General features: G+C 46.1%; 9 protein-coding genes and 1 long non-coding RNA gene across 11 annotated transcripts; 6 read left to right on the top strand and 4 right to left on the bottom strand.

Annotated features, from left to right (window-relative positions):
- Positions 1 to 136: 136 nt before the first annotated feature.
- Positions 137 to 2,262, top strand: LOC138131221 (fumarate hydratase, mitochondrial-like). The gene is made up of 4 exons (XM_069048107.1): positions 137 to 335; positions 503 to 628; positions 680 to 1,443; positions 1,657 to 2,262. Exons 1-4 carry the CDS (start codon positions 237 to 239, stop codon positions 2,159 to 2,161), a joined length of 1,494 nt encoding a protein of 497 aa, XP_068904208.1. The 5' UTR covers positions 137 to 236; the 3' UTR covers positions 2,162 to 2,262.
- A 48-nt stretch (positions 2,263 to 2,310) lies between these two features.
- Positions 2,311 to 3,727, top strand: arg (arginase). The gene is made up of 4 exons (XM_069048123.1): positions 2,311 to 2,516; positions 2,568 to 2,750; positions 2,802 to 3,236; positions 3,296 to 3,727. Exons 1-4 carry the CDS (start codon positions 2,351 to 2,353, stop codon positions 3,529 to 3,531), a joined length of 1,020 nt encoding a protein of 339 aa, XP_068904224.1. The 5' UTR covers positions 2,311 to 2,350; the 3' UTR covers positions 3,532 to 3,727.
- A 740-nt stretch (positions 3,728 to 4,467) lies between these two features.
- On the top strand, positions 4,468 to 10,530 carry l(2)34Fc (lethal (2) 34Fc). Its single transcript, XM_069048140.1, has 4 exons — positions 4,468 to 4,625; positions 9,827 to 10,145; positions 10,197 to 10,285; positions 10,336 to 10,530. The coding sequence occupies exons 2-4, from the start codon at positions 9,831 to 9,833 to the stop codon at positions 10,403 to 10,405; spliced, it is 474 nt and encodes a 157-aa protein (XP_068904241.1). The 5' UTR covers positions 4,468 to 4,625; positions 9,827 to 9,830; the 3' UTR covers positions 10,406 to 10,530.
- LOC138131241 (uncharacterized) lies at positions 4,878 to 6,236 on the bottom strand. Its single transcript, XR_011159737.1, has 2 exons — positions 5,950 to 6,236; positions 4,878 to 5,888 (listed from the first exon to the last, which is right to left on the bottom strand). It is a non-coding gene; the product is annotated as an uncharacterized lncRNA (long non-coding RNA).
- LOC138131215 (kinesin-like protein KIF23) lies at positions 6,507 to 9,633 on the top strand. The gene is made up of 2 exons (XM_069048100.1): positions 6,507 to 9,132; positions 9,182 to 9,633. Exons 1-2 carry the CDS (start codon positions 7,054 to 7,056, stop codon positions 9,464 to 9,466), a joined length of 2,364 nt encoding a protein of 787 aa, XP_068904201.1. The 5' UTR covers positions 6,507 to 7,053; the 3' UTR covers positions 9,467 to 9,633.
- Positions 10,520 to 11,846, bottom strand: TfIIS (RNA polymerase II elongation factor). The gene is made up of 3 exons (XM_069048135.1): positions 11,712 to 11,846; positions 11,128 to 11,518; positions 10,520 to 11,077 (listed from the first exon to the last, which is right to left on the bottom strand). Exons 1-3 carry the CDS (start codon positions 11,778 to 11,780, stop codon positions 10,653 to 10,655), a joined length of 885 nt encoding a protein of 294 aa, XP_068904236.1. The 5' UTR covers positions 11,781 to 11,846; the 3' UTR covers positions 10,520 to 10,652.
- Positions 11,847 to 11,993: 147 nt separating this feature from the next.
- Positions 11,994 to 14,371, top strand: AspRS-m (aspartyl-tRNA synthetase, mitochondrial). The gene is made up of 7 exons (XM_069048106.1): positions 11,994 to 12,130; positions 12,180 to 12,461; positions 12,517 to 12,885; positions 12,945 to 13,301; positions 13,352 to 13,660; positions 13,708 to 13,920; positions 13,971 to 14,371. The coding sequence occupies exons 1-7, from the start codon at positions 12,062 to 12,064 to the stop codon at positions 14,319 to 14,321; spliced, it is 1,950 nt and encodes a 649-aa protein (XP_068904207.1). The 5' UTR covers positions 11,994 to 12,061; the 3' UTR covers positions 14,322 to 14,371.
- A 94-nt stretch (positions 14,372 to 14,465) lies between these two features.
- On the bottom strand, positions 14,466 to 16,185 carry Wdr82 (WD repeat domain 82). The gene is made up of 2 exons (XM_069048124.1): positions 15,477 to 16,185; positions 14,466 to 15,423 (listed from the first exon to the last, which is right to left on the bottom strand). Exons 1-2 carry the CDS (start codon positions 16,023 to 16,025, stop codon positions 15,022 to 15,024), a joined length of 951 nt encoding a protein of 316 aa, XP_068904225.1. The 5' UTR covers positions 16,026 to 16,185; the 3' UTR covers positions 14,466 to 15,021.
- Positions 16,186 to 16,669: 484 nt separating this feature from the next.
- On the top strand, positions 16,670 to 20,063 carry AlaRS (alanine--tRNA ligase, cytoplasmic). Its single transcript, XM_069048099.1, has 5 exons — positions 16,670 to 16,846; positions 16,902 to 17,375; positions 17,425 to 17,924; positions 17,978 to 18,374; positions 18,446 to 20,063. Exons 2-5 carry the CDS (start codon positions 16,914 to 16,916, stop codon positions 19,982 to 19,984), a joined length of 2,898 nt encoding a protein of 965 aa, XP_068904200.1. The 5' UTR covers positions 16,670 to 16,846; positions 16,902 to 16,913; the 3' UTR covers positions 19,985 to 20,063.
- LOC138131222 (mitochondrial ribosome-associated GTPase 2) lies at positions 20,016 to 21,631 on the bottom strand. 2 transcript variants are annotated; one of them, XM_069048108.1, is made up of 4 exons: positions 21,475 to 21,631; positions 21,150 to 21,422; positions 20,620 to 21,105; positions 20,016 to 20,568 (listed from the first exon to the last, which is right to left on the bottom strand). In XM_069048108.1, the coding sequence occupies exons 2-4, from the start codon at positions 21,264 to 21,266 to the stop codon at positions 20,056 to 20,058; spliced, it is 1,116 nt and encodes a 371-aa protein (XP_068904209.1). In that variant the 5' UTR covers positions 21,267 to 21,422; positions 21,475 to 21,631; the 3' UTR covers positions 20,016 to 20,055. The 2 variants fall into 2 exon arrangements, with proteins under 2 accessions (XP_068904209.1, XP_068904211.1); XM_069048110.1 differs by having other exon boundaries at positions 21,150 to 21,394; positions 21,454 to 21,630.
- Positions 21,632 to 21,639: the final 8 nt, after the last annotated feature.

Raw genomic sequence — 21,639 nt, 5'->3', positions numbered from 1 at the left:
GAGGTTTTGCAAAACACTCGATGGCAAAAAGGCCCAGCATATGAAAAACGTTCAAATAAAAGTCGATATTCGTTGAAAATCGTAGTTTCGAGTTCCCGCACGATGCTTAAAAACAAAATCGTTACCAATCAACATTCGTTGCCAACCACCAAATAAAAAGTTTCCGTCAGTTGTCAAGTGAAAAGTTGTCGTGAAGAGTTCACTGGAGAGGTCAGGGGCGGAAGACTACGCACAGGATGGCGCTATCTCGGCTTTACGGCAGTCGCGTGACTGGTGGTGTTAAAGGCGTGTTGAGTTTGTACCGGAAATCTCTGAATTCTCAAATAGCCCTGATGGTAAGTTCCGAAAAAACAATGTTATGTCATCAACACATAAATTGCCATAGTTTTGAACAAAATATTTGCCGGTTAAATTCCACCGCATTCACAATCACAATCGTTCATTCTCCATCGCTTTCCGCATGAATAGTAAACTCGATCCTAACTGTACTTGTCCTTGCCAGTCTGAATTTAGAATAGAGAAAGACACCTTTGGGGAGCTGAAAGTCCCGTCGGATAAGTACTATGGGGCCCAAACGTTGCGATCCGTCATGAACTTCCCGATCGGTGGCGAATTCGAAAGAATGCCAGTAAGTGCGTACAATAAATGACAATCGCAGGGAGTAAAAGGGCCGTTTTAGTATCCGGTGATCACGGCGATGGGTGTATTAAAAAAAGCCGCGGCCATCGTGAACAAAGACTACGGCTTGGACCCGAAAATCGCCGACGCCATCGTCAAAGCTTCCGACGAAGTCATATCCGGCAAGCTCTACTGCGATCACTTCCCGCTGGTGATCTGGCAGACCGGCTCCGGCACCCAGACCAACATGAACACGAACGAGGTGATCAGCAACCGCGCCATCGAGCTCATGGGCGGCAAGCTCGGCTCCAAAGACCCGGTGCATCCCAACGACCACGTCAACAAGAGCCAGAGCAGCAACGACACCTACCCCACGGCCATGCACATCGCCGTGGCGGTGGAAATCCAGAACACGCTCCTTCCCGGCATGAAGATGTTGACCGACAGTCTCGACAGGAAGGCGGAGGAGTTCAAGGACATAATCAAAATCGGCCGTACCCACACGCAGGACGCCGTCCCCTTATCTCTGGGGCAAGAGTTCAGCGGCTACGTCCAACAGATGTGCTTCGGAATCGACAGAATCAACGACACTCTTCCCAGGTTGTACATGTTGGCGTTGGGGGGCACCGCCGTCGGGACCGGCCTCAACACCCGAAAAGGCTTCGCCGAAAAGACCGCCGCCGAAATTGCCAAGTTGACGGGGCTGCCGTTCACTTCGGCCCCGAACAAGTTCGAGGCTTTGGCCTGCCACGATGCGATGGTCGAGGTGTCGGGGGCCCTCAACACCGTCGCCTGCTCCATCATGAAAATCGCAAACGACATCCGGTAAGATCTAGTTGCTAGTTGCTGCCGCTGAACCACGCGTTAAAACACGTGGGAAGGTTATTTTTGAAAAACAGTTGCTATCCTTGGATCGAGATTTGACATTTGACATCTGCGAACCGATTTTCGCAATAAACTTTATCGGTGACGTAACATCGTCAATGATCGTTTTTCAACGCCGACTCGCATGATTGATTGCGATATCGATTTTTTTAGATTTTTGGCGTCAGGACCTCGTTGCGGCCTGGGCGAGCTCTCCCTCCCGGAGAACGAGCCGGGTAGCTCGATCATGCCGGGCAAAGTGAATCCCACCCAGTGCGAGGCCATCACAATGGTGGCGGCGCAAGTGATGGGCAACCACGTCGCCGTCACCATCGGCGGTTCCAACGGCCACTTCGAACTCAACGTCTTCAAACCCATGATGGTCGCTAACGTTCTGCGGTCGATCCGGCTGCTGGGAGACTCCTGCAAGTGCTTCACCACCAACTGCGTGGACGGCATCGTGGCCAACAAGGACAGAATCGAGAAGCTGTTGCACGAGAGCTTGATGCTGGTGACGGCGCTCAATCCTCATATCGGCTACGACAAGGCGGCGCAGATTGCCAAGACCGCCCACAAGGATAACAGCACGCTGAAGGAGACCGCGGTGAAGCTGGGAATTCTGACCGAGGAACAGTTCAACGAATGGGTCAAACCGGAGGAGATGTTAGGACCTAAGTAATTATTTCGTCACGCAAAATCTCTTGTTTTTATTTTTGTTTTGTTTTGTAAATAAATCAGTATTTAAATTCTTTGTGTTGTTAATAAACATTATTTGATTTGTCAAGTTGTTTTTGTTGACCCAGTGAACTTCAAATATGTCGATTTGATAAGGTTCAGAAGTGCGTAGAGTTCAGTATTACGAGCCACGATGCTGACGAGACTAGGAAGAGTGTTGGTGCGGGCGCAAAGAAGCTACAGCACCAGGATCGGGATCGTGGGGGTGCCACTAGAAGAGGGTCAGAACAAAGTAGGGGTTGCCAACGGACCCGACGCGATCAGGAAGGCCAACCTGATCGAAAGGATAAAGTCGATTCGTAAGTAATGGGAAATTGCGGGGGCCCGGTCTAGACTCGAGGCTGTTTCAGACGAAGACGTCGACGTTCACGACTACGGCGACGTGTCGTACACGCCGCAGGAGGACCTTCAAGTGCCCAACATGAAAAAGTACGCCGACGTGGCCGCTTGCAACTCGGAGGTGTCCAAAGCGGTCGAGAGAGTGATAAAAGACGGAAGGACGTGTCTGACGCTGGGTGGCGACCACTCGATCGGTACGCAATCGGCAAATCCAAGAACTCTAACCACTCTACAAAATTTTCAAGGTATCGGCACTGTCGACGGCCACATCAAGGCTAAAAACGAAAAAGTGTGCATACTCTGGGTGGACGCGCACGCCGACTTGAACACAAACAAAACATCCGCGTCGGGGAACATCCACGGGATGCCTCTGGCGCTTCTCGCGAAAGAATTAGCCGACTATTGGCCTTACCTTCCCGGAATGGACTGGCAAAAACCCATCCTGTCAATCCGAAACGTCGCGTACATCGGACTCAGATCGGTCGATTCCTACGAACGTTTGATCATCGAACAGTTCGGAATCACAGCCTACGGAATGGAAGACGTGGAGAACCACGGCATCCACAACGTCGTCAACATGGCCTTGGACAAGATCGACCCCCACAGGGTGCTCTCCATACACATGAGTTTCGACATAGACGTTTTGGACGCGCTGGAGGCGCCCTCCACGGGGACCGCCGGTCAGTAGTATTACTACAACTGTCCAAAAATTAAACGTCAAATTATTTTTTTTTTGCAGTTCGAGGGGGTCTGACTCTGCGCGAGGGGATACACCTGGTGGAGCAAGTGCACAAGACAGGTCGCTTGGGGGCCATGGACCTGGTCGAGGTGAACCCATCTCTGGGCTCCGCCGCCGACGTGAAGAAAACAGTCGACGCCGCCCACCACTTGCTCCTCGCAGCTTGCGGCTACAGCCGCCGCGGGCTGATCCCGCGAGACCCCGGCGGTCTCCCTCTGCAGACCGCCCCCCATTAATTAGCATAAAACGTGCAATTAAACGTTTTCCGACTGGTCTATGCGGAAACGCATGTAAATGCGGGACCCACGTAACGTCTTAATAACAAACAATTATGTTACCCTTGTGAAATGTCACTTGTATAGTTGTACTATCGAGACAACGGTCGTGTAATTATCTACGGCCACTTTGAATAATAGCTGTGCACACTTTTAATTGTGTTTGTTGTCGATCGACAGATATCTGACATGCAAGGCCGTCAGTGAAGATGTTGGCCAACTGTGAAAAACGGAGCGGATTTGCATCGAGCGCCGTGAAAGTTGTCCCTCTTGAATCTAATCGTTGCGACAGAGCAGCGACTTCAAAATGTGACACCAATTAGGTGTCGACAAGCCGGATTGCACTGGCTTGACTAGTTTCGCCAAAAATTATGCACGAGATGACTTTTAAGTGTTAATTGTTAAAATTATCTGATTTGGATCAAGGACGGGGGGAAATTTCAATGCTGAATTTTCATTTCGCACAAGGTGACTCAACAAAAACAAAATTCGGTCGGCCGTAACAAGACAATTATAAAACAGAACGACTCATCAAGTGCGGAAACTCCAACACCACCTACTTATTTAATCGATACAAATTGTAGGGTCTGTTGGGATTTTGCGTTTCGGCAATCGTTTCCGTTATCTCTCTGTCTACAGTTTTTGTTCTGGGGGTTACTGACCCAGAACAATCAAGTCGATGTGGATTTTCAAAGACACGAAGCCATTAGTGTCGCTCGTAAAAATATTTACGTTTCATTAAAGACTCGATGGAGAATAATCACCTTGACACAGTATCGACAACTTCCCTTTCACAATACTATCCTTCGTAGAAAAACTAATAAAACTTGAAATTGGAACAAAAAGTGGTTTGGAAGTACCAAATATCAGGTTCAAAATTCATCAACTTGTCAGGCTTCGTTAGCGGTGCGTGCCACCGTATCGTGATATTTAATTTAGACATTGTAAATATCCCCCCCTTCAATTAATGTATAATTTGAAAGTAAAATGCACAGAAATCAAGTGTATGTTGGTTAGTCCCAACTTCGGTCTAGAGAAGAGATCAAGTAGAACAGGTGAGTCCCCCAGATTGATTTTTAATCGAGAAAAAATTCTGGTTCTTGACTTGAAGACAAGTCCGAGTGAGCCGAATTGAACAACAGCAATTAATTTCATTGCATATCGTCCTGTTTTATCGGTTTTACCCGGCGACACGGCATTCAGGCAGCTGTCTTTCCCTCCTAGTACACAGTAGTCGGATGGTTAAAAGACAACTAACTGTAATCAAAGTGTTTACGGGATTAGAGATGAAAAAAAAGAGATACGAGTCGAGTACATTGGGGTGTATTTTTTGTGGCATGACATAATAATTTCAGAATAAAAAATTGTAAGAAGAGTATTTGTGTCGGGCCACAATTGAGAAAAAGTCGTTGGATGAATTAATGCCTCTTTAGAGAGCGCTTCCTGTGTCGTTTTATTCCTGCACCCTGTATATGGTTAACTGGCGTATCGGGTCAACGATGCAAAATGAAATGTGACCAAGTCGAGCATTTTGTGTCTGTTTCCTGTTTCAAAAAAAATCGTACCGTTGCCTTTTTTCATGGAGAGATTGTAAAGTGACCTCCAATAGCTAGGAAAGTGGCGGTAATATGCAAATGATCCGTTAAAAAATTGGTTAGTAGATAAGTCAAGAGAAATAAAAAAATTCTTGAAGCGGTAATTGGAAAGCGCGCTTAGGAAAAACAATGAAAGTGTATGTCTACATACGGTGTACACGTAATTTTAATTGGTCATAAATTTACCGGCGCGGCATAATTAATTGTCGCCAAGTATAAAAACTGATGACTCGTATTTGGCATTTTACTCGTGGTGACAATTTAGCACTCTGTAAGTACAGATTTTGCCATTCGTTTTCGTTAAATGTTTGATTTGTAACAAAAAAATGTTTGTAATAGACTGGTCTAGTGACCATTGATTTGTTTTTTTCAAGCAAAGTCGGTCGGTTTAGTTTCCAGTCCGCGTCACATACACAACTCACTTTTAAAAAAATTGACAGAAACGTGACTAATCTCGCAATGAATAGAATTAAATTACGTTTTACATTATTTATCTTACCATTGTATGAAGCCTACCTACACTCAACACTGAACCTTGATGGTTACCAGCTCACCTTTTGTACTGTTTATCTATCTCCTTAACAACCTTTCTATGAGTAGATCCACATCTTGGAACGTTTGCATCCTTTGTATTTCATTGTCATCACTTGAATCGGCTTTGAGGACGTCAGCTATCCGAAAGACTCAAACAAGTACCAAGTGTAACTGTTGATTGAACTCGACCTATAAAACAACTTGTATATGTGTACATGTCCTGTAGTATTTAGAAAAAAAACTCTTTTACCTTCTAAATACGTTTATTATTAAAAATAAAGAAATCACACCAGGAAATTTTTGTATTTTGTTAGGCTGTCAATTGTCAAAACAGTTCCGAATATGTGGAGGGGGTAATATTTCGAAATCGACCCAAAGGACTTTGACACAATGTTTTAGACATTTTTTGATGTAGAAAAGTGAAAAAAGATTGTTTGAAAGTGGAACAGGGCGAAATTGTTTCTGACAAATTAGTTAATCTTGTAAAACTTTTCTCACATTTTTCTCATCGCTCGAAGCTCCATCTAGCGGTATAAATTAATGAATTCATTTTGATATCTCCAAATTGCAGAAAAACTTGTATTCAAAATAGAAAAAAAGACTTTAAAACAGTTATTTGGTCAAAAAACTACTAGAATTTTAGAAAAACAAGTTTGCAACGTGAACGAGTGATAACTGATAATATGTAAGTACATCTCTCTTTTAAATTTTTGCCTGTTTTTTAAATAAATACTTTTCATTTTTAAAGAAAAACCACTTACAATTTATTTTTACACCTTTTGTGTATTTTTTCTTTGTACAATTTCTATTGATTTCCTATCAGATTTTTACTGTTTTTAACCAGAAGTAAAGGTGTATTATTTCATTAATTAACGTCACACCTTAAAATATATTTAATTAGAACGAAACAAAATCTATTTGTAATCATTTTAATTACTGGTAATATAATTATTTAAGGACTAATGAACTCCATAAACGGAAAATACATGTGTAATACTGGTTGCATAGCTGACTAAAATTTGCTGTAACATATTAACTAAAATATACAAAATAATGTGTCTTCTTTTGTCACTTGCAAATTACTTTTTTTAATTAAAATGCAACGTAACATATAAACACGCAATTATTATATTTGTTTAAAAAAAAAATTGCCAATTATACGCCACGTATTGATTTTTTGTGCAGATGGCGCTGTTGCAGAAACCTGTAACCGTTTTCGAGCTGTCAAATATTTATCCGTTTGAATTTGAAAGTTGCAAACGGTCACTTTTGACACTGTACAAGCTCATTTGAAATGCACGTTATTTAATATCCTGCAGTATTATTTAATCAAATAAGTACCAACGACTGCGACATGAATCCCGTGAGTAAATTTACACCGAAAATTCGTCGCGAAAAAACCGCTTTATCAAATTCGGACCTCTCGAAAAAGAAAGATGCAGTTCAAGTGTTTTGCCGTTTGCGCCCCCTGAAAAACGACCAAGAATCCACCTGTATCAAGCTGTTATCTCCCACAACCCTCGCATTAACCACCCCGGCCGAATCTCGAGGAATCCGCAAGGAAGTCCATTGCAAATTCAAGCACATTTTCACAGCTTACGCCACGCAGAATGAAGTGTTCGAGCACGTCGCGTACCCTCTGCTGGAAGATCTACTCAAAGGTAAAAACGGACTGTTGTTTACATACGGGGTGACAGGATCGGGAAAGACTTACACGTTAAGTGGGGACCATAACAATCCAGGGATCATGCCGAAGTGCATTTACACCGTTTTCAACACGATTTCGGCCCATCAGGCCCCGAAATGTGTCATCAAATCGGACAAGATGAACGGGTTCGAGGTGCAGTCGCAGGAAGATGCGATGCAAGATCAGCTGAACATGCTGAGGTCGACGTCAAAGACTCCAATAAGGAACAACTTCAAGAAAGCTAGCAGAGACAAGAGCTTTATCAATGACGGGGCAAAAATCATCGACATCAACGAGAGCAATCTGTACTCGGTTTTTATCAGTTATATTGAGATTTACAACAACACAGTGTTCGATTTGTTGGATGAAAATACAGGAAAGAGCGTCCAAGGCAAGATATTGCGGGAGGACTCTCAGAAGAACATGTACGTCAACGGAGTCGTCGAGGCCGAGGTGAAAACCGCCGAAGAAGCGTTCGAGTTGTTCAACATCGGTCAAAAACGCAAAAAAATGGGGAACACGATCCTCAACTCAGTGTCTAGTCGAAGCCACTCGATTTTTAACATTCGAGTAGTGCAGTTCCAGCAAGTGTCTCACAACGAAGAGGGGCGGGCCGTGATCCCCGACTCGAATCTGTTGAAAGTGGCTCAGTTGAGTTTAGTCGACTTGGCCGGTTCAGAACGGACCAACAGGACACAAAACACGGGACAGTTGCTGCGGGAGGCGAGCCAAATCAACAATTCCTTGCTGTCGTTGAGGACTTGTTTGGAAATCTTGAGGGACAACCAGCTGACGGGGGCGAACAGGCTGGTGCCGTACAGAGACAGTCGCCTGACTCTCCTGTTCAAAAATTACTTCGAGGGCGAGGGACGCGTGGAGATGATCGTGTGCGTGAATCCGTCCGTGGAAGACTTTGAAGAAAATCTCCAAGTGATGAAGTTCGCCGAGACGTCGCAAGACGTGAAAGTGGCGCGGGCCGAAGCGAGGTACACGCCTTGCAAGAAGAAGATACAGAAGAAAGTCGCGACTCCGCTGTCTTCCAAGACCAACGGAATGTTCACGATCGGTCCGAAGCTGCCCGAGATCAAGTTGTGCTTCTCGGGTCTGGAGGAGAGTCAAGTGGCGCTGGAGAGACTCTGTAATGTGCTGCGCACGAGGCACCAGAAGCTCAGAGTCCTGGATTCGGACGTGGGGCAGCGCGAGGAGCACTTCCGCAAGCGCCTGATCGAGGTGCATCAAGAAAATATCTTGGGGAAGTCTGAGATGAAGAGCACGAAAGCGCTGCTGAAGAAAGAGAAGCAAAGATGCACCAACGTTGAGTCGAAGTTGGCAGACATGGAGGCGCGAAACGCCGACCTGAACGCGAAAATGCGAGAGTACCACGAGGAGATGGCCTCGTTGCGCAACACCATCGCCGAGAAGGACCTGAAGATCAACAAGAACGTGTTGGAGAAGGAGAAGGTCAAGCAGAAGCTGGCCCTGCAGAGCGAGAAAATGACGCAGGAGCTGGACACCAAGCTGCGGAGGCAGCGGGAGCACCTGCAGGCGGCCATGAAGGCGAAGGAGAACAAAATACAGAAGGTGCGCGAAATTCTCGACAACGAATTCGTACCCTGCGACGTGGAACGAAGACCGCCCCAGCCACTGCAAGAGCACAACGTCCCGGAGACGCCGAAGCAGCAAACCAGGAGACCCGCGGTGACGTCGACGCCGAGACAACGCAGGTCCCGTTCGGCGGGGGCTGAGGTATAAACACGCAATTTCCAATCGATTCGGTAATAACATTTTCATTCAGGTGTGGCTGGAGCACAACTCCGTCAAACCGGTACCGTTAGGTACCGTCCTGCAACCGTCCATGAAGAAGCGGAAGTCCGTCACGAAACTGAGCAAAGCCAGTGACGTCACGAACCCGAAGCAAAGCAAATACTGCCTGATCGCACAAGAACAGGACAACGAGGGAGACCTGGAGACTAAAGTTTACAAGGGCGACATTGTCCCCACTTGTGGCGGGGGGGCCCAAGTCATCTTCAACGACGTCGAGAGGCTGAGACAAGAGTCGCCCACGGCCACCAACAAATAAACTATTATTGTTTTATATATTTTTAAGCTTTATTCGTCTTTTTTGAGTTCTTGTTGAGCATAGAAAAAATACTAATTTGTACAAAAACCAATTTATGTACTTAATACACCTAACTGTATACATGTTTTTAGGGAGATGCAAATAAATTCAGTTTTTTTGGGATAATAGCGGTGACGTTTAGTAGTTTCGGTTTGAATTTCGGCGGGAAGTTCGCGCGTTGCCACGGCAACGGACGATTTCGCGCCTAAATGTGCAGTGGCGTGCTGGGACAATTCGACGGCCCCTGTTTGCTACGCCACTGGCGCCACCCATCGAACCCTCAATAAATCCTCCCCTTATGATGTGTATGTGATTTTTCAGGATAATGAAAACCGCCCTGATCGTCATTTCCGCCATCGTGGCCACAGCTTGGGGGTACTCCGCCGGCGCCCCCGAATCCGTCTGCGATGACATGACCCCCAAGCATCCAGTCGAGCCGCAAAAGAGCCCCCTCCCCTACACCATATCGGTCAGCAAGAAAGAAGCCAAAGGGGGTGAAATCGTCGATATAACGATCGGCGGAAAGACCTTCAAGGGCTTTTTGGTGCAAGTGAGAAACGGAGACAAAGCTGTGGGATCATTCCAGATTCCCGACACCGATAAATACTCCAAACCCATTAACTGCCACGGTACTAATGGCGTAAGTATCGATAGAAAAAAAGAGCGTCGGAGATTATCGAGTTTGTTGCAGAGCGGGGCCACACATAAGAACGCCGTGGAGAAGAAGGATCTCGTTTTGAAATGGAAAGCGCCGGAAGCTTCTGGCAACTACCAAGTCTAGTGAGTGATCGTTAAAAGGATTGAAATCGGATTTGATCGATTTGTTTCAGCGTGACGGTTGCCGAAGATGGTGGTACCTTCTGGGCGGGCCAGCCGACCCAAAAAATAAAAATCAACTGAGCGGTCCGGATCGTCCAGATTTGAGTAGTTTAGCGAGCCAAGTGTCAATTTTTTAATTGTAACAACAGTATTGTAGTATTGCGTCTGTGACTGTAACAATAAAACCTGTTTGGATGAAATTAAAAGTTTATTATTAACGCTATCAGCCTACAATATGCGGTGAAACAAAAAATACTCATTTTTGCCGGTTGAATTGGTGAAATAATCCACAGAACATGAGGAATTAAGTAAAACACTCGGAAAGAAATCAACAAAATTTCCACCTATTTCCGCATTCGTTACATAAAACAAACGTCGTCATGGGTTCGTCGGCTGACCTCGTTTGCACCTGGTTGTATGTACAATTCCTCTTCTTACACTTACCACACTTCAACAGGTCAGTCTCGGTGCCCTGTATTGTGGCCAACTGCGAATCGTTGATCGCCTCTTTCGTGAAGCGCTCCCTCAACTGTTTGATTTCGTCGTTGGCCATCTCCTCGGCCGTCATCACGGCCAGTCTGCTCGCGGGAATGGCGCCGATTCGGAAGTTGGTCCGCAAGTTGGGGTTCTTCACGTCCTTGAGGTTGGCGATGCGCGACCGGATGCGGTTCTTGTATCGCATATCTGTGTTTTTGAACTCTTGGAATATAGCTTCTTCTAGCTCCTCAGCGAGGTCTTCAGGCGAGGCGCATCCTTCGACAAGATCTCAGTTATTTTAGTTGTGACAAGAACGGTCGACTCACCTTCGAAATCGTCGTTATCCGATTTGATGGCGCTGGCCAGCATTTCTCTGCACTTCAATCTGACGGCGTCTGTTGTGTTTGAACTGGCTGGAGGGAATTGGTTCGGCAGTTTCCTCTCTTTCTCCCGGTCCCTGTCCTCACGGTTGCTCCGGTCTTCTTTGTCTTTTTTCGGTTTGGACGAGCTCGTGCCCGACGACTCTCGCGCGTTTGAACCAGACAGGAATTTTTTCCAGTGTTTTATGAGAGTTTTCGACAGACTTATCACTTCGTCGTCTTTACTCGACTTTCTCAGCGCATTTACTGTCATTCCGATGCGCGTTTTTGTGAGGACTTCCAAGTTGATGTTTAGAGTTTGTAACTGTTTTAGTAAATCGAGAGCCTGTTCTTGACCCTAAAACGATAACACATTTGAATTTCCCTCCATTGGCCGTCGCGACATTGGTTTGTTCCAAACAAAAATAGAACCGGTCAGTCGTGTAAAACGCACCCGGAATTGCACCGAGGCTTTACATAACGTGAATCTAGCGTCTCTCGTAATTTGGGGGGCGTTTTGCAACTGTATTTACAAAATCGTAACAACGTACACTTCCATCTTCTGACGTCATTTTATTTAGTTTCTTCTGTATTCGCAAAACCTCCTCTTCCACACTCATTTTTTTCGATTTGTTTGCCTTCAGCACAAAGCAAAGTTCTCGAACAACGTGCAAATGCCTCGCTTTTTACGGAACCGAAAACGACGCTTTCCTCCTGAGGGCTTTACGTGGATTGACAGCGAAGTGGGGGAATTCAACGATCACAACTCCTGTCAGCGCGCATGCGGGCAGCCCTGCGCACAAACTTCACCTTTTGACAGCTGTCACTTACACATCTGTCTTCGATTTACAAAATTTTCAAAAATAAGGATGGTCCGGCACAAAACCTAGCACACGTGAAAATGTACAAGATCGTGAGAAACATGTCGAGGATGAGGTTTGGTTTCTCGAAAAAAATCCCCACCTCTCAAGTACAATCTGACATTTCAACTATTCACTTTGCTAATGAGACTGTTTTAGCTCAACCCCAAATGCCTGGCGGTGAATTTGCCACCGTTACGCCGCGCTTCAAGCAATAAGTCCCAAAATATTTATTTAGTAGATGAAGATGATAGTTCTAGTAGTGAGTCAAGTACCAATATAAATAAGTACACCCAAAGAACACACACTTGTGGTGAACTAACTATAGATAATGTAGGGGAGAATGTCACACTGTGTGGCTGGTTGGAATTCCAGAGGATGGACAAGTTTGTGGTTTTGAGAGACAGCTATGGTGTCACTCAATTACTAATTCCAGATACAGTACTGCAAATGTATACTTAGTCAACAACTAAAAAATTGCTACTTTTTATTTTAGGACAAAAAAACGCAAAAACTGCTCCAAGCTTTGCCCTTAGAAACCATAATTCAGGTCAAGGGCTCTGTCCTCTCCAGGCCTGCAAACATGAGAAACGAAAAGCAGCAAACTGGTGATGTTGAGGTTTATGTTGAAGATTTTGTTGTCCTGAATAAAGCAAGAGACAATCTCCCTTTCAATATTAGAGAGTTTCAAAAAGCTAAAGAAGCTTTGCGTATGCAATACCGCTACTTAGACCTAAGATTTCCGTTAATGCAGCGCAACTTGAGGGTGCGTTCAGAGATGTTGATGAAGATGCGGGAATTTTTAGTCAATCGTTGTGGTTTCGTCGATGTGGAGACCCCCACGTTGTTCAAAAAGACTCCAGGTGTAAGTGGCGCCCTCACATCATTGTAGATGGCGCTAGTTGCATCAACGATACGTTTCAGGGGGCGCAAGAATTTATCGTCCCGACGAGGTTCCCAGGTCAGTTCTACTCGTTGGTGCAAAGCCCTCAACAATTCAAGCAGATGCTAATGGCCGGCGCCGTCGACAGGTACTTTCAAATCGCGCGGTGTTACCGAGACGAAGGTGCAAGACCAGACCGGCAACCCGAATTTACTCAACTAGATATAGAAATGTCTTTTGCTAACCTAGACGGCATATTAGAGCTTGTAGAAGAACTGTTGTGTAACTCGTGGCCAGATTTTTTGGCCCCTTTACCGAAAAAATTTCAAAGAATTTCATTTGCAGACGCGATGGGGCGATACGGTTCTGACCAACCCGACGTCCGGTTCGGCTTCCAGGTAGAAAACAATTCGCATTTCGAAAGCAGTGATTGAGAGATCGTTTCTAGTTGCAAAACTGTACCGAGGTGCTGAAGTTGAATAGCAAATTGGTAACCGCGGACGATTTTGGGGGTTACTGTCTGGTGTTCCCCAAAGAATACGCCAATCTGGGAAAATCGCTCAAAGAAAGCTTCACAGAGTTGAGCAAGCAATACCCTTTGGCCAAACTGGTCCAGAGCAAAGTGGCGACCCCCAAAGAGTTTGCGTCAAAAATCGGGAAGTTGGTGGGCGAGTCCGTTGCGACGAAGCTCTGCGGACAAGTGGATCTGGGCGACGACAGCGTCGCATTTTTGGCTTACGGCGACAAGAGACACGCAGTAAGTGCCGTAGTGTCGGAGTTCGCCGTGTAAAACTTGTTCTCTAGCAAAATCTGCTGGGGAAGATCCGAGTGAATTACGTGGACTACTTGGAGAAGCTGGGCGTCAGCGTCAAGAAAAAGGGAATGCACATTCTCTGGGTGGTCGACATGCCTTTATTTGAGCCTGGAGAGACTCCAGGCGGCCTTAAATCCGCCCACCACCCCTTCACCGCGCCGAACACCGCCGACTTGGACCTACTCGAGAGGGCGCCACTGCAGGTGAGACAGTCCGTCTAGAGGGCGCTGTCGACGCTGACTGTCACTTTCAGGTCAGGTCTTTGTCCTTCGATTTGGTTCTGAACGGCAACGAAGTGGGTGGCGGCTCCGTCCGTATCCACGACCCACACCTCCAAGAGAAAATTTTACAGATGTTGGGTATAGATAAGAGTAGTATGCAGCACATGATAGATATGCTGTCGTCTGGGTGTCCGCCCCACGGGGGGATCGCGTTGGGGCTCGACCGTCTCATGTCGAAAATCTTGAAGACGTCGAGCATTCGCGACGTGATCGCGTTTCCCAAAACGTTCGAGGGGAAGGACCCGCTCAGTGGGGCGCCTTCGCCCGTTTCAGAAGCAGACCAGAAGCTTTACAACGTGAAAAGCGTTTTCCCTGTCAAGTGAAAGTATTATTTTTGATATTTTTTACCAATAAACTGCGCTTTCTAGTTTGATTCGATTTTTTGACGATTCCGCTTCACCTGAAATAAAATCCCATTTGATTATTAGGTTTTAATTGTCAGAGAGGTGTAAAAGAAGAACACAACGTTTGTTTTAAATAATATAAAATAGAATCTATGTGTGCACATCAGTCTGGAAATGTATTATGTACTATTAAAAGAGCCTAGTCTATCACAAAAACAAATACTGATAACTTGAAATGTATTAAAAACAAGACTCTTTTTACAAGAATTGAAACGACTATTATTAAAACACTTTTTAATCTGTTAAAGTCTACAATTATTATCACATTTACCACCAATCTGTTAACTGACTTGACAAGCCCTCGGAAAATGCACATTTCGTTATAAAAATAATTTCATTTTTTCACTGATAGATAAAACTTATAGAGAACTAATATTTACAGACGCAGCTGGTTCGCCTCAAGAAAAACACACAGGTACACAAAATTCGTTTTTTCGATCCTACTGTAAAAATTTAAGACTTGATCTTACATTACATCTTAGTTCCGACAATGTCACAAATCGCGCTAAAAACTGGAGGGGAGCTAAAATGCAATGATTCCCGCTTCTCGCCAAACTGGACGGTCTTAAACTTTTTCAGTTTTGAAATTATGATATAAACGGTCGCGTTAACTAACGATCTACGTATCTTCGATACTCGGAAGCCAGAACGCCATGTTTGTGCACGCCGACGCTAACATCATGTACTTGGGATTGAACTGGACGCACTGCACGGGTCCGGGGTGATCTGCGTTTAACACGCACACCTTGTAGCCAGTGTCTGCGTTCCAGACGTGCACGCGGCCGTCGGTCGAGCCGCTGAATATGAATTGAGAATCAGGGCTGAACGATGCTTCTATAGGAATGCCTTTGTTGTTGAGGTGACCGGTGAAGGTCTGCAAAGGTGTCCCATGGAAAGCATCGATTAGCCTGATTATCGAACCGTTTGTACTGATGAGAATGGTTTTACCGTCCCTGGAGAACTTCAAGCCCGTCCAGTCGCATTCCTTCTCCTGGGTCAGCTTGAACGTGACAAAAGGACCCTAAACAAACCAAGTCATTTCCAGAAATATTCCAAATCATTTTTGTTTCTTACCTTGTCAAATGATCGCAGATCATAGAGCTTGATGCTCTCAGAGTTGACACCTGCCGCGAAGATCAGCCCCTCCGGGTCGTACGCCGCCACTGGCCTACCCGACAGGTGCATCAACCCCTGACAATTTGGCGACCTCAGATCCCACAGTCTGAGCGTCTTGTCCAAGGACCCAGACAGGAACGTGTCCTCGACGGGCGACAAGCACAAAGATACGACTTTTTTCGTGTGTCCGGGGAAGTAACGGATATATTTGTTATCGTGCAGGGAGAGGTAACGGATCGTGTCGTCGACTTTGGTGGAACTGTGTATGGCGGTGTTTTTCGCGTGCGTGAAATGTATCAGATCGACGCCGTATTTTTTACTGTTCACGGTCCTGACTTGGGTTCCCTTTTCGCAGTCGTAAATTACGATCTGGTCGTCCTCGCTGCATGATATCAACGTCTCGCCGCTTGGTGAAAAGTCAATACTGTTTATTTTGTCGGTATTTTCGCGGAACACTTTCGCAACGCGAAAACTCCTAACTACCTGGTCTACTAGTTTCATCTTCATTTGGGCGGCCGTTTTTGTGTCTTTGCGGGGGAAAAATTAAAGAAAATCGATGGGAAACCACAACTGATTCCGACCCAAACAAAGAATATGGCGGAAGAAGATCGGTTGGCACACAGCCGCATCCGGTGCACACAGATCTTATACCAAACTTGACCCACTCACAAAATTCACAACGAAACATTTACAATTTTTGAGCGCCGATTCAAAAGTTTCAACCTTTATTTGTGTCTCGCCAAAAAGTCTAATTCGGACTAGTCGCTCATTTGACCACACTAAACTAAAACCAGTCATGTTAGGCAACATTGATCTCAAATGTCACTAGGTGAAATTTGACATATTCAAACATCATCCCGGTAAGTTGCTGTTTTTCAAAATTTCTTAATTAACCGGGACAATATTGTGTCCTCGACAAGTTACAGTTAAACAACTCGAACAAATTTTGTCGCTGAAACCCGAAATTTGCCCAAAGTTGTCACATCTCTCATCCGAATGTTACGCCACGAACAAGTTTCAAATCGGTACTTTGTTTTCGATTTTTCTCGTTTTCGCTCTAAACGATCAACTAAGGGTCAAAATAACAATTTTCTAGTTGTTACGAAAACCGTGTGAAAGTTGTGCTCCAGTTTCAAACGTCACGAATTCTAACCTCAAACTTCAGCTGGAGAACAGCTCTTACTCATGTGGAGTTGTCTAGCAAAGGTTTGTGACTTGGTGCAATTTTTTATAACATTACACAAGATAGTGCAACAGTGCATCGCAATCACTGACTGAGTTTAGTGCAAAGTTCAGTGTCGAAACCGGTAAATTCAAGAGTCCAACCAGTAAGTAGGAACACTTCCATATGTTTAATTTTACAATAAACGACTTAAACAATAGATTCCATCCATTATGGCGACTCCAATGAGCGCAAAAGACGTACGCAACGCGTACATTAATTTCTTTAAAGAGAAGAACCACGAGTATGTCCACTCTTCCTCAACAATCCCCTTAGATGACCCAACTCTCTTATTTACCAACGCCGGTATGAATCAATTCAAGCCGATCTTTCTGGGCACGGTAGACCCTAACAGCGACCTCTCTAAACTAACGCGAGCCGTAAATTCGCAAAAATGTATCCGCGCCGGGGGTAAACACAACGACCTCGACGACGTCGGTAAAGACGTCTACCACCACACCTTTTTCGAGATGATGGGAAACTGGTCCTTCGGCGACTACTTCAAGAAAGAGATCTGCGCTTGGGCTTGGGAGTTGCTCACAAAGCGACTCCACTTGCCCCCCGAGCGCTTGTACGTCACCTATTTCGGTGGGGAGCAATCCGCGGGCCTCGACCCAGACAACGAGTGCAAACAGGTAATCGTACAAACCGCCAATACAAAGTGTATTTACGATAGTTCGTCAGATCTGGCTCGATCTGGGGGTCCCCGCCACCCACGTCATCCCCGGCAACATGAAAGACAACTTCTGGGAAATGGGCGAGACCGGGCCTTGCGGTCCCTGTTCCGAACTGCATTTTGACAGGATCGGGGGGCGCGACGTTCCCGAACTGGTCAATCAGGACGACCCCGACGTCCTAGAGATCTGGAATCTCGTCTTCATCCAGTACAATCGCGAGAGCGACGGCAGTTTGAAGTCTCTGCCGAAAAAACACATCGATTGCGGTTTGGGGCTGGAACGGTTGGTGTCCGTGATGCAGAACAAGAGATCTAATTACGACACTGATTTGTTCTTGCCGTTGTTCGATGCGATCCAGAAGGGGACAGGGGCGCCACCGTATCAGGGGAAAATCGGCGACGACGATAAAGATGGAGTCGATATGGCCTACCGGGTGTTGGCCGATCACGCCCGGACCTTGACGATCGCCCTCTCCGACGGGGGAAACCCAGACAACACTGGGCGAGGGTAAAATTGTCTTCACTCGATCAGTCGTACAATATATTCATTGGTGTCTGCAGATACGTGTTGAGGAGGATTTTAAGGAGAGGCGTGCGTTACGCCACTGAAAAACTAAACGCCAAGCCTGGATTTTTCGCAACTCTTGTTACCACAGTGGTGGAGATTTTGGGAGAGACTTTCCCGGAAGTCTGCAAAGATCCGCAAAGTATTATCGACACGATTAACGAGGAGGAGGAGCAGTTCTTGAAGACGTTGTCCAGAGGGCGGAATCTGCTCCATCGGACCATTACCAAATTGGGAGGCTCCAAGACTCTACCAGGGGATGTCGCTTGGCGTCTCTACGACACTTACGGATTTCCTGTCGATTTGACCCAGTTGATGGCCGAAGAAAAAGGTCTAAACGTCGATATGTCCGTTTACGAAGAGTCGAAAAAGCAAGCCCAGATCGCCTCTCAGGTGAGTCTCATTTAAATTTGGCGCCATTGACGCAATTGCAATTGTTTGGATGTAAATACATTTTATCATAGGGTAAAGGGTCCGGGGTGGAGGACACTATCAATTTGGACGTCCACGCGATCACGGAGCTCCAGAACTCGGGAGTTCCCCCAACTGACGACTCTCCGAAGTACAGTTACAGCGCTGGAGAGGGCGTCAACGAAGAATACAAATTTGAACCGTGCGAAGCCACCGTTATAGGAATTCGTTTCAATAAACAATTCGTCGATCAAGTGTCGACGGGTCAAGAGTGTGGTGTTCTCCTCGACAGGACGAACTTCTACGCCGAACAAGGGGGCCAGATCTACGACACTGGTTACTTGGTCAACGTCGGAGATGAGAGTGTCGAGCTTTCGGTGAAAAATGTCCAAGTCAGGGGTGGATACGTGATCCATATTGGTAGTCTCGAAGGTACTCTCAAAAAAGGAGATAAAGTCTCTCTATTCGTGGACACGTCTCGCAGACGACTCGTTATGAACAATCACACAGGTACTCACATCCTAAATTACGCTTTGAGAAAGGTGTTGGGTACCGAGGCCGACCAGAGAGGCTCCTTGGTGGCCCCCGACAGGCTTAGATTCGACTTTACGAACAAAGGAGCGCTGACTGCGGATCAAGTGAAGAACGCCGAGCTAAGTTCGAAAGAGTTGATCTCGAGGAACGATCAGGTCTTCGCGAAAGAGTCGAACTTGGCGGTGGCCAAGACCATCAGAGGCCTGCGCGCCGTGTTCGAGGAGACTTACCCGGACCCGGTCAGGATAGTGTCCGTCGGTATTCCGGTAGAGCAGCTGGAAGCTGATCCGTTTGGACCGGCCGGTGACAACACATCGATCGAGTTTTGCGGCGGCACTCACCTTAAATACTCCGGTCACATCGGCGACTTCGTCATAGCGAGCGAAGAAGCCATCGCCAAGGGAATAAGAAGAATTGTCGCGTTAACAGGACCGGAAGCCACGAAAGCCTTGAAGAGAAACGAGTTCTTGGAGAATTGCCTGAACGAGATCAAGTCGTCAGTCAGCGACGACAAAGACGGGACCAGATCCAAAGAAATCGTCAAGAAGATCGTAGAGTTGACGGAGGAGGTGTCGCACGCCACCATTCCCTACTGGAAGAAAGAAGAAATCAGGAACGCTCTGAAAGCGTTGAAGAAGAAGCTGGACGATAAGGATCGCGCCGCGAAGGCCGCCGTCGCGAATCTAGTGGTCGATCAGATCAAGGAGTTCGTCAAGGCCAATCCGAACCTGCCGATTTTGGTCAAGGAGCTGAAGGCGTTCTCGAATACTAAAGCGCTGGACACAGCTTTAAAGCAAGTGAGGAGTTTGAGTCCCGAGACTTCCGCGCTGTTCGTCACCGTTGATCCGGACTCGAACAAGATGTTTTGTCTGGCTTCGGTGCCCAAAGATGCGGTAGGGAAGGGTCTAAAGGCCAACGAGTGGGTCCAAGTTGTCGCTGCTAAGCTAGGGGGTAAGGGAGGCGGAAAAGCCGACTCAGCGCAAGCGTCTGGAAGTAACTGCGCACACGTTGATGATATTCTCGATTTGGCTAAGAAATTCGCAGAGTCCAAGCTTTAATCATGTTGCCATTTGCTAGTAAGGGTCGCGGTTTTAAATTATATTAATCACGTTTTATTAATAAACTTGATTTACAAAGTGTCGTCGTTTTCTTTACTCCTGTCGTAGATAATCCTGATTTCCCTAAGTAGTTCGTTTACGTTGGTACCCAGTTTTGCGCTTATTCCTATTATTTTTAAATCGGTGTGATTTTTTATTTCTTCTAAGTTGTCGCGAGATTCGGGCAAATCTATTTTGTTGCCTATCACTATCTGGGGCCTGTCTAATAAATGCTTGCTAAATAGCGAGAGTTCACGTTGTAAAGTGTGCAAGTACTGCCAAGGCTCGTCTATTGACAGGTCTATGATGTACAGCAGGGCTGAACACCTCTCGGCGTGTTTTAAAAATTGTATTCCCAACCCCCTGTTCTTGTGTGAATCTTCAATCAATCCGGGCAAATCTGCAACGGCAATTTGTTCATAATCGTCGTACAGCACCATTCCTATGTGAGGTTTCAGCGTGGTAAAGGGATACGGAGCGATTTTAGGCCGCGCCCTAGATATCGCCCTCAGCAAAGTGCTTTTTCCAGCGTTGGGAAATCCAATCTGCAAATGACACAGCTTTTGATACAGTAACGAACATGTCTGTGTGATTACCAGTCCAACGTGCGCCATGCTCTTGATCTCCAGAGTGTACTCCAGATCTTCACCGACCGCCCCATACTCGCATATTTCCGGCGCCTGCTCCGTATCAGTGATAAAAAAATGATTTCCTTTGCCGCCGGCCCCGCCTCTCGCCGCCACAAACATGACACCCTCGTGGGCCAAGTCTCCGACGACTCTGCCGTCCGAATTCTTCACCACCGTCCCGACGGGCACGCCGATGATGCAGTGGTCGGCGTTTTTGCCGTGACAGTCCTTGTTGCGACCCTTGTCGCCGTTCTCGGCGCGGACTACGCTCGAAACGTGTATAAAGTCCTTGACGTCCGTCGTCGCCTTGAAGATAACGTGTCCCCCGTTGCCTCCATCGCCGCCGTCGGGACCGGCGTTTTCGTTACTCCACAAATGCAGAAAGGAGATGCAACCGTCGCCACCTTTGCCGCCGACAGTTCGCAAGCATTTTAAGTCTATGAAGTTTTGAACCTGATTAAATAAAGGGCATAAATAAAAGCGGTGCAAAAACTTACTGGGGTTTGGGTCGATTTCGGTTTTTTGCTCCTGAGGGGTTGCGCAACTTTTTGTTCGGAGTACTTGCAAATGTTGACCGTAAGTTTGATCGAGAGTCTGATTCTGGTCAAAAACATTGTGGAAATGTAGGGAACATTGGGAAAAACAGTAAAAGTGAGGTTATGGTTTTCACACTTGGAAAGATAGGTTAGGTGGAAATTGAAAATAACAAAGCAGTGGATGTCGAAGATAATTCCAGTTCTACCTAGGGGTGCAGATTCTTTTATAAAATTCTAAAAGTTTAATATTTTAAAAAATATATACCAAATATCGGTTTTATTTTACTTTTGCGTAGTTTGCATGAACGCCAAAATTTTCTGCAAGTCTAACATTTTCACCGGTCGTCGCCGGCCGTACACCTAAAAATATGATAAAAACTTTAATGATTGTCTTTAATAAAAACGTTAAAATTTTATCTAAAATCCAGAATATATCATTGTAGCGCCCGGT

This window comes from Tenebrio molitor, chromosome 5, assembly GCF_963966145.1.
Source record: "Tenebrio molitor chromosome 5, icTenMoli1.1, whole genome shotgun sequence".
Taxonomy (NCBI): domain Eukaryota; kingdom Metazoa; phylum Arthropoda; class Insecta; order Coleoptera; family Tenebrionidae; genus Tenebrio; species Tenebrio molitor.
The sequence above is the reverse complement of the archived record's forward strand: the minus strand, read 5'-3'. Positions and strand labels throughout refer to the sequence as shown.

Bases quoted from the DNA above. Each gene is read 5' to 3' on its own strand.
- arg (XM_069048123.1), top strand. From the start codon at position 2,351: ATGCTGACGAGACTAGGAAGAGTGTTGGTGCGGGCGCAAAGAAGCTAC. The intron at 2,751-2,801 runs GTACGCAATCGG...AAAATTTTCAAG, and splicing joins GGGTGGCGACCACTCGATCG to GTATCGGCACTGTCGACGGC. The intron at 3,237-3,295 runs GTCAGTAGTATT...TTTTTTTTGCAG, and splicing joins GCCCTCCACGGGGACCGCCG to TTCGAGGGGGTCTGACTCTG.
- AlaRS (XM_069048099.1), top strand. From the start codon at position 16,914: ATGGCGACTCCAATGAGCGCAAAAGACGTACGCAACGCGTACATTAAT. The intron at 17,376-17,424 runs GTAATCGTACAA...ATAGTTCGTCAG, and splicing joins CAGACAACGAGTGCAAACAG to ATCTGGCTCGATCTGGGGGT. The intron at 18,375-18,445 runs GTGAGTCTCATT...ATTTTATCATAG, and splicing joins AAGCCCAGATCGCCTCTCAG to GGTAAAGGGTCCGGGGTGGA.
- TfIIS (XM_069048135.1), bottom strand. From the start codon at position 11,780: ATGAGTGTGGAAGAGGAGGTTTTGCGAATACAGAAGAAACTAAATAAA. The intron at 11,519-11,711 runs GTACGTTGTTAC...TTATCGTTTTAG, and splicing joins TGACGTCAGAAGATGGAAGT to GGTCAAGAACAGGCTCTCGA. The intron at 11,078-11,127 runs GTGAGTCGACCG...ATCTTGTCGAAG, and splicing joins GGATAACGACGATTTCGAAG to GATGCGCCTCGCCTGAAGAC.
- Wdr82 (XM_069048124.1), bottom strand. From the start codon at position 16,025: ATGAAGATGAAACTAGTAGACCAGGTAGTTAGGAGTTTTCGCGTTGCG. The intron at 15,424-15,476 runs GTAAGAAACAAA...TGGTTTGTTTAG, and splicing joins ATCTGCGATCATTTGACAAG to GGTCCTTTTGTCACGTTCAA.
- LOC138131221 (XM_069048107.1), top strand. From the start codon at position 237: ATGGCGCTATCTCGGCTTTACGGCAGTCGCGTGACTGGTGGTGTTAAA. The intron at 629-679 runs GTAAGTGCGTAC...GGGCCGTTTTAG, and splicing joins GCGAATTCGAAAGAATGCCA to TATCCGGTGATCACGGCGAT. The intron at 1,444-1,656 runs GTAAGATCTAGT...CGATTTTTTTAG, and splicing joins AAAATCGCAAACGACATCCG to ATTTTTGGCGTCAGGACCTC.
- AspRS-m (XM_069048106.1), top strand. From the start codon at position 12,062: ATGTACAAGATCGTGAGAAACATGTCGAGGATGAGGTTTGGTTTCTCG. The intron at 12,131-12,179 runs GTACAATCTGAC...AGACTGTTTTAG, and splicing joins AAAAAATCCCCACCTCTCAA to CTCAACCCCAAATGCCTGGC. The intron at 13,921-13,970 runs GTGAGACAGTCC...TGTCACTTTCAG, and splicing joins TCGAGAGGGCGCCACTGCAG to GTCAGGTCTTTGTCCTTCGA.
- LOC138131222 (XM_069048108.1), bottom strand. From the start codon at position 21,266: ATGTTTTTGACCAGAATCAGACTCTCGATCAAACTTACGGTCAACATT. The intron at 21,106-21,149 runs GTAAGTTTTTGC...TTATTTAATCAG, and splicing joins CGAAATCGACCCAAACCCCA to GTTCAAAACTTCATAGACTT. The intron at 20,569-20,619 runs GTAATCACACAG...TGTCATTTGCAG, and splicing joins GCATGGCGCACGTTGGACTG to ATTGGATTTCCCAACGCTGG.
- LOC138131215 (XM_069048100.1), top strand. From the start codon at position 7,054: ATGAATCCCGTGAGTAAATTTACACCGAAAATTCGTCGCGAAAAAACC. The intron at 9,133-9,181 runs GTATAAACACGC...ATTTTCATTCAG, and splicing joins CCCGTTCGGCGGGGGCTGAG to GTGTGGCTGGAGCACAACTC.